At 34.8% G+C, this 8712-nt stretch overlaps 2 protein-coding genes across 4 annotated transcripts in view; one reads left to right on the forward strand and one right to left on the reverse strand.

The window, feature by feature from the left end:
- The first annotated feature begins 137 nt into the window (after positions 1–137).
- On the forward strand, positions 138–5898 carry LOC130818835 (CRM-domain containing factor CFM3, chloroplastic/mitochondrial-like). Its single transcript, XM_057685067.1, has 9 exons — positions 138–1477; positions 2540–2960; positions 3046–3176; positions 3637–3984; positions 4096–4252; positions 4328–4620; positions 4705–4764; positions 4854–4946; positions 5568–5898. Exons 1-9 carry the CDS (start codon positions 449–451, stop codon positions 5658–5660), a joined length of 2625 nt encoding a protein of 874 aa, XP_057541050.1. The 5' UTR covers positions 138–448; the 3' UTR covers positions 5661–5898.
- Positions 5899–6051: 153 nt separating this feature from the next.
- The window catches only part of LOC130818837 (uncharacterized), a 5246-nt gene continuing 2585 nt past the window's right edge, over positions 6052–8712 (reverse strand). For 2 of the 3 annotated variants that reach the window (XM_057685072.1, XM_057685071.1), the window contains exons 3-5: positions 7751–7917; positions 7265–7376; positions 6052–6752 (exon numbers count right to left, since the gene is read on the reverse strand). In XM_057685072.1, the coding sequence (XP_057541055.1) occupies positions 6498–6752; positions 7265–7376; positions 7751–7830 (447 nt within the window). In that variant the 5' untranslated portion in view covers positions 7831–7917 and the 3' untranslated portion in view covers positions 6052–6497. The remainder of the gene's footprint in view (positions 6753–7264; positions 7377–7750; positions 7918–8712) is intronic. The other variant, XM_057685070.1, reaches the window with a different exon arrangement.

Here is an 8712-nt window from a genome sequence, read left to right on the forward strand (position 1 = left end):
CTTTATTTGTAACTGATGTTGTGATGTTGAGTAATCATAAGTCATAATCATAACCACTTTCAAGTTGAGCCAATTCCAACTTAAACACGAAAATTTCACTAATATAAAGTTTGACTAAATTAAACTACATCTAATAAGTGGATTTGCATTTTAGCTAAATCTAAGCTCTAAATGAACAATTTAAGATTGTAAGTGAGTACTTTAAGATTATAAGTGATTACCGTAACTCACAGTGACTATTAAAAAATAATCATTTTAAAACTGTAAATAATCATTTTAAAGACAATTGTACATTAAGCTAGCTGAATAAAGATCGTCTCGCATGTTTTCAGAATTTGTGAAACAGCAAATCTAAACAACGAATGGGGCCAACGGGGCATCCCAAACCCATCATCCGGGTATAATATTTGTCCTTGTGGGTCGTGACCATGTCCGGAGATTCTCAGTTATGGCAATTTCAAGGTCTCATCAATGTCTTCCCCCTCTCTCAGACCCTTGTTCATCTTCCTTCTCTTTATCTTTAAAACCTCATAATACCCATTTTCTTTCCCTTATCAGACCTATCAAATTCAGCGTTTTCTGTTCTCAAAACACAATCCTAACAGAAACCCAAAAATCCCAACATGTCAACATTGATTATGAGTTTAAGAAGAAGAAACGAAAACCAAAACCAAGTTTTAGCGATCAAATCCGTGAAAAATGGTCAGTTAAACCCATTTCTCAAACCAAGAAATTCCCATGGCAAGTTCAGCAAGAAGAAGATGAAGATGAACCATCATCTTCTTTTTCAGAAGTTTCATTACAAATAGAGAAAACCCAAAAGAAAGAATTGACCCCTCAGATGAAAAATCCCGAAATTTCTTCTATATCGAATTGCAAAATTGAAGAACCCAGAATTGTTTTTGATAGAAATTTGAATCAAAGTTTGAGTAACACTGTAAGTGAACCTCTCAATTCTGCTTTAGATAATACCAATTTAATTAATACTTATCATAATGGCAATAGAAAGCAGTATAATGTTGAAGAATTTTGTGGGAATTCAGTTGAAATTTTAACTTCTGAAAAATTAGTTCAATGTAAAGTTGATGTTAAGGAAAAAGAAGATAGTAAAGTAACATTATCTAGCACTAATTATGATAATGGCAGTAACAATTCCTGGAAAATTAAGTCTAGTAGTGAGAACTTTATTCAAGGAAAGAGTAGAGATAGGTTGCCATGGATTCCAGAAGCTGAATCGGAGAAATCAGAAGAGAGGAGCAAGACTATCTTAGCAGAGAAAATAATCCCAGAACATGAATTGAAGAGATTAAGGAATTTAGCATTGAGGATGAAAGAGAGGCTAAAAGTTGGGGCAGCTGGTGTTACACAAGCCTTGGTTGATGCAATTCATGAGAAATGGAAGATTGATGAAGTGGTGAAGCTGAAATTTGAAAGCCAATCTGGGTTTAATATGAAAAGGATTCATGATGTTCTTGAGGTTAGATTGCTTTTATGAATCATTTTTCTTCACTTATGTATTCTGATTCATGTTTGTTGGCTTATGATTTACCAATATCATTTTCCATCACCACCTAATACATAGCAATGTAATGAATTTTGTAAAGAAAATGAGATTGTCGAGAGAGAATAAGCATGATCATTAAATCTATCAAGAAATATTTCATCCAAAATTACACTAACTTTTCATTGTTATTTTCACCATAAAGTTATTTTCACCATTTAATACCGCTTATCAAACTGGGCGGTAGTGGGATGGAAATGAAATAGTCCTCTTTTCTACCCAAAACAAGGGTGATAATCTCTCATCTTCTTCCTCAAAAAATTTTATTCTCTTTCATTTATCTAGCCTTTCATATTCATCACTACTTACCTTCATTTCCATACTTTGACTTTTATAACCATTATTCACATTTTTATATATTGATTGCGTTTTTCTGCTTCATTGTTGAATGTGTGAACTGTTATTGCTTTGAGTGTTGTTTTATATATATATATATATATATATATATATATATATATATATATATATATATATATAATGAAAAAGTTCCATTAAGATCCATCTTTATATGAGAACCGTGAGAACCAATTTGTCTCACAAAAAAGTGTTACTTTTTTACTTAGAAGGTGTTTGACTAAAAAAAGTGTTACAATTTTTTTTAAATGATACTTTTAGGCAAAAAAATTGCTATTTTCAGAAAAAAAAAAAAAAATTTATGAACGAAACTCAAAATTAAGGTGTTACTTTTTGCATAAAAAGTGTTTCTTTTTGAAAAAAACGTGTTACTTCGTATTATATTTTTTGAAAAATAATTTTTTTCTGAAAGTAACACTTTTTTGCTAAAAAGTACCAATTTTTATTTTTAGAAACAGTAACGTTTTTTTGCCCAAAAGTAATACCTTTTTAATAAAAAGTAACACTTTTTTATTAGACAAATTGGTTTTCACGATTCTCATAGAAGCTTGGTTCTCACTGGAACTTGACCATATATATATATATATATATGAAAATAGTAATGTATGTTGATTCATTTGACAGAATAAAACAGGAGGGTTGGTGATATGGAGATCTGGTAGTTCAGTGGTGCTATTCAGAGGATTGAACTACAAACTAGATTGTGTAAAAACATATATGGAGGAGAAGACAGAAAATTTAAATGTTTCAACCTATCCACAAAAACATATGCCTGATTCCGTGAGACTTCAAAAGAAATGGTCTGAAGAAGAGTCAGAAGAAATTCGTGTGCTGAACCGCATATTGGATACGTTGGGTCCACGATATGTTGACTGGTCTGGCCCTCCTCCATTGCCTGTCGATGCGGACTTACTTCCCGCAACGGTTCCTGGATATAAAACTCCATTTAGACTTCTTCCTTATGGCGTGCGGCGTGGATTAAGAGACGAGGAAACAACAGGATTGCGTAGGACTGCGAGGATTACCCATCCGCATTTTGCTTTGGGTATGTCAGAATTATTTGAGTGTTATCAATTTAGATTCATAGTCATGTTTTGATTCATAGGATATTCCTGAATTGATTATTGTAGGGAGGAGCAGAGAACTCCTAGGTCTTGCTGCAGCTATTGTAAAATTATGGGCGAAAAGTGCTATTGCTAAGATTGCCATAAAGCGCGGTGTATTAAATACGTGTAACGAAAGGATGGCTGAGGAGCTGAAGGTGAGATCTGAACCTGATAATATTATGTCTTGGGAAAGCAACAAAGTATTTTTGTTAAGTGAAATTTTAATACGCTTGATGAACCAGGAATGGTATGAGTTTTTTTATATCCCGGCTAATCTCAACACCTTCTATAAATCCCAAGAACAGTCGAGTTCAATTCATGAAATTTAGTAGGATTTTTTTTGTAGCCAATAGTTATTATATATTAACTGTCGTATTGAATCATGTGCACTTCTTATTTACGTGAAGTTGCAAATGATTTTGCGAACAAGGGTCAATTGAAAGCAACCTCTTTTCTATCACTTACAAGGGTATGGTTGCGTACATCCAGTCCCCCAAACCCCACTTACGCGCTTATGATCTCGACAATGATATAAAATACACCAATTTTTAGAGGAAAAGAATTTTGATCAATATGCCATCTCTTCTAACAAGCACTTTCAACTTGCATTTACAGAGACTGACAGGAGGGACATTACTTTCAAGAAATAAAGAGTACATAGTCCTATATCGAGGAAATGACTTCTTGCCTCCAAATGTGGCAGTATCGCTGAAGGAAAGGGAAAGGCTGACAATGCTTCAGTACGAGGAAGAAGAAGAGCGACGGAGTGCATTAACTTTGGTTAAATCAAATTCAAAAAACTGTAAGGTTCCCATGGTTGCTGGCACTCTTGCAGAAACTGTTGCTGCGACCTCCCGTTGGGGAAAGCAACCAAGTAATGAAGCTGTGGAGAAAATGTTGAAAGATTCCGCTCTGGCTAGACGTACTTCACTGGTCACTTATCTTAATAATAAATTAGCGATCGTAAGTTTAATGTAACTTATACAAATATGGAAATCAAGTCCCACTTTCGAAGCGATAATTACTATTTTCAAAACTATATTTTGTCTCACAGTTTGACTCCATTTCCTGTAGGCAAATGCAAAGCTAAAGAAGGCTGAGAAGGCTTTAGAAAAAGTGCAGGGATATCTTGAGCCGGAAGATCTCCCTACGGATTTGGAAACAATAACTGACGAGGAGAGATTAGTATTTCGTAAAATGGGCCTAAGCATGAAGCCATACTTGCTTGTGGGTAAGTGTTGCGACTTCGCCCTTTGGATTTTATCTTCATTCAAAGAATTATTTACATGAGTTGCCTCTACTATAGGAAGAAGAGAAGTGTTTGATGGTACAATAGAAAACATACATTTACACTGGAAATTCAGGGAGTTGGTGAAGGTAATTGTGAAGGGGAAAACTTTTGCACAAGTAAAACATTTAGCGATTTCCTTGGAGGCAGAGAGTTCTGGTGTGCTTGTCTCTATAGATAAAACTACCAAAGGATATTCAATCATTATTTATCGAGGAAAGAACTATCGGCAACCTATCAAATTGCGGCCTAGAAACCTGCTTACAAGAAGACAGGCTTTAGCTCGGTCAATCGAGCTGCAAAGACGTGAGGTAAGTTTGGTGGATGAGTATGCCTTTTGATTATTTGAATTGTTCAAATCATTTTACTCTTAATTTATGTTGTGACTCACACAGGGCCTGAAGCATCATATCTCAAATTTACAAGAACAAATGGAGTTGCTGATGTCTGAACTAGTATGAATCGACATTTGTATATATGCTTTTGCGTTTACGAAGTTAAGTTAACTTTTTGACTGATCTTTTCTTTTACAATGCTTCCATAGGAGGAGATGAAAGATGGAAAAGAAATTGATGATAAAACGTTTTATGAGAAATTGGACAATTCTTTTATTCCTTCCGATGATGAAATGGAAGAGGTAAGAGAGTTTTTGTATTCTTTGGACTTTCATTGTAGGCTATATTACTTGAACTGGGGTACTGATGTCGGATACTGGTACGTGTCTAAGTGTCGTATACGTCTAAATATTCAATTTTATGCCTAAAATGAAGTGTGTAAGTGCCATACCAATGTCCAAGCATAAAGGATCAAACACAAGGTACGTGAAGCAAAATGAAAAGTCCGAGTAACATAGATTGTAGGAATCCACAGAGAAGAAAGTAACGAAGGCTAATGAATTGATATAACCATATTCCATCTTTTGGAAATAGATTGGAGCAAGTGAAGAGAACAAACATGGAATAAAGAATTCAATACCTTCATAAATGAAATCCCTCCCTAGTTGGAATGATTTTGAGGGAACCCCGACCCTCTCTTCTTCCTCGACCCCTTTCCTTCCTTCATTCTCCTCCCTTTTCCTTCCCCTTTGATAAAGTTAATTTTAGCAATGTTAGAAATATGAGGAAGGAGATGAGAGCACAATTTGGGATAAGAAATAGAATTTATTTTGGATATGAGTGCAAGAGGGATTCTTTTATCTTTTGTTGTTTTTTTCTTACTTAATGATTAGTGTATGTTGCTCCACTTGTATGTCAATTAGGATGAAGATGAAGAGGCTTATTTGCAAACATATGTTAGTGGAGATGAAAATGGTGCCTACTTAGATGCTGAGCTTTCCCAAGAAGAGAATTGATTTCTTGTTGGAATCTTTTGATGATCAGTAACTTGTATTCAGATGCATATAAATTACCATTGTAATACAAGCATTAAGATGTACTGCAAATGGAGATTTGGATCTTGTCTTAGTTGGAGCAAGTATCGCTCTCTCCGACAAAGTCCTGGGTTCGATTCTCACCAAACCCTCTTCTTCCTCGGTCTACCCTGTAATCAAACAAAAGAAATGTATTATAAATGATAATTTTTGGTGTAAATAGTTTTTTCATTAGTTACATATTGTGTACAAGTTGTACCCGTGTGGAAACTTGGCTGATTCATTTTTTTCATTATTCCATAACGAGTTTACGATAACCATTAAGTGGCTACCACCTAGGGTAGTTTTCAATTGACTATTAGTAGCAAATGTCGTGTGTAGCTTTATATAAATAAATGCAAATAATTCAATAAGTCACTTTATTGTCTATCATAAATCAAAACAAAGAACTTTATATCTTTGGTCCTATCAAATCAGAGGACGGATTAATAAAGGAAATGACTTTAATGGAAAATTATTTTATTTGAACATTGTTTTGAGCATATTATACAATTACAGTCCAGAAGCGCAAGCTGTTTCTAGAACTTCTGTACTCTGCAAGACTAAACTTTTGGTAGAAATTAAAACTTGTGCACAGAAATGAACTTAATGAAGGGACCATTTAGTCAATATTTATGGAACTACTCCTAGTAGATAGTAATAAAGACTAATACAGATATTTTAACATAAACCAAGTCAAAATTTTCCAATGGCAGCCATACAAGCCACAGTAGCAGTGATTATCCCTCTACATGACTGAGACTCTTGATATTGTGACATTCAAATATTTTTACACATCAAATCATCTTGGAGTTCTTCATGCATTAACTTCAGCTTTTTCTTCTGCCGTCTACACATTTTTGGAAGTAGCTGTAACACATTGTTGCTCTGCCTTCTTTTGTGCACGAACCAAGGCTCTTCTGGTTCGGGGCCGCATTTCTCGCACTTGTCTAGGAAGTACCATGTATGGCTCAAGGGCTCTATCAGCGAAAGGATGTTCATCACCGGTAAATATCCAAGTTTCCGATCTCTATCCTGCATCAATTAGACGAGTCAAGAGTGAGGTTTTTCTAATTGAAATAGAACAGCAAAATGGAAAACGGTAGAGCTATGACTGCAGCTGTAGCTTGTGTGATTCTTTCTATTGATCCTTTAATAATCGGTGTTCACCGGTTTGATTACTATTCCGATCCAAAACTTCATATCTAAAGAAATTAATCCTTTACCTCTCAATAAAAACAAATTGAGGAAAATTATACATTCTCATGAGGTGTACAGCAAGTTTAAATGCATAAGCTTTCCGTAAACTCGTCTACTTGAAAACAAGTCTAAAGAAGATATCAGTTCATAGAAAAAACACTAGATTACATGAAAAACTAAATATTAATAAGAACATATTTTAAGAGAATATATTATAATAAGAAATACAAAAGAAAACGCAATAACCAAAAGAAAAAGCATTGAAAGGATGAGTTGATAGACAATTTTCAATAACAAATCCTACTGGGGAAACAAAAAATTAAGTTTTAAAGCTCAATAACACTTACGTCACGTAATTTATTTCTGGGAAGCATGCGGAGGACAGCTTTACGAATAACTTCCGTAGGATCCTTCAACATTTGATCCTTCAATGTTCTTTCCTTAAGGTGAACCACAAACCTATAAAAGAATAAAGACAGATGAGAAAAAGGAAAAAAAAAATGTATGAAAATGATGAACACATTCATGACCCCAATTCACAAACCAGTTCAACCAACATCTAAGGCTTATCTTCATTATCCTTTCTGGTTTTTCATATTCAACAAATTATCCTAACTTGTAACTTTGAAAAAAGTATTTCTCCAGCTACAGAAATTCTAGGGCAAGCAAGCAGTCGATGATTCTAGAAGCATATTGCCATTTACAATAGTTCCATGTTACGCAAGAACCAATAACATTATCTACGAGTGAATGACACACTTCAAAAGACAATCCTTATGCATTCAAATTACAATATCCATCGTATGAAAGTCCAAGTTGTATTAAGAGCTTACCCACTGTGCCACCTATAATATTTATCTGCAAGTTTCCTCCCTGTAACGCAGATGTCCTTTGCATTTAGAACAATGCACATATCTCCATCATCACAATTAGGAGCATATGTTGGTTTATCCTTCCCTTGGAGAACAGTAGAAATTTGAGATGCTAATCTCCCAAGAACCTTTGGCATTTTTTGAGAGAAAATTATGTCAGTTACCCACTAACAAAAATAAAAAGATATTCCCACCAGTCAAGTACCAGAAGACACTATGGTAAGAGCTTTCCGCTAAATCGTGAGGAAGGAGCATGCAATAGTTTGGTGAAACTGAAAAAACAGAAGTTGACATCTGGTAACATCAACTGATATACTGATATTTGAAGGACCAGACTCTGCGACATAACAAAGTCTCATATATGTTTGAAGTTCAGCAACTTCTGCAACATCAGATCCTTCTCCCAGAATTACCAACAAAATTTCAAGTTTTATTGAAACTAAGAGTCAAATTACAATGGTTCCATAGAAACAATCTACTGGCACAGTGATCACAACAAGGTGCACAACAGGGACAAAAAGAAATGAAAGTTTTTCCCTCCCAAATTATTCCCTAATTTCCCTCTCACCAGCAACCTCAATTGACAAATCTCACATAAGGGTTTTTCCATTTGGCAGCATTTGTTATTTGTTGAGTGAAATGAAATCATCATTAGCACATAAGTGTGAGTGGTGTGATATTATCTTGCACTGAGTTGTTAGAGATGGTTGACAAATCTCAACTCCTCCATGATTCACCATCCAACTCAACATCTCAGCCGACCAGTCTCACTATTCTAGGAGCTTGTGCTTCGTGCACCTATACTACTGTGTAACTCATCATCGGAACTACCAATTATTTTCATGACTCCTTCTCCTCTACTTATTACTGGCATCACACAGCTACTCTCTCTTGTGTAGTCCAGACATTACTTGCCTCCTATC

This window comes from Amaranthus tricolor, chromosome 7 (assembly GCF_026212465.1).
Source record: "Amaranthus tricolor cultivar Red isolate AtriRed21 chromosome 7, ASM2621246v1, whole genome shotgun sequence".
Classification (NCBI taxonomy): domain Eukaryota; kingdom Viridiplantae; phylum Streptophyta; class Magnoliopsida; order Caryophyllales; family Amaranthaceae; genus Amaranthus; species Amaranthus tricolor.

Excerpts from the sequence above, each read along its gene's own strand:
- LOC130818835 (XM_057685067.1), top strand. The coding sequence starts at position 449 with ATGGCAATTTCAAGGTCTCATCAATGTCTTCCCCCTCTCTCAGACCCT. Across the intron at positions 1,478-2,539 it reads GGATTCATGATGTTCTTGAG|AATAAAACAGGAGGGTTGGT; the intron begins GTTAGATTGCTT and ends TTCATTTGACAG. Across the intron at positions 4,765-4,853 it reads AGTTGCTGATGTCTGAACTA|GAGGAGATGAAAGATGGAAA; the intron begins GTATGAATCGAC and ends ATGCTTCCATAG.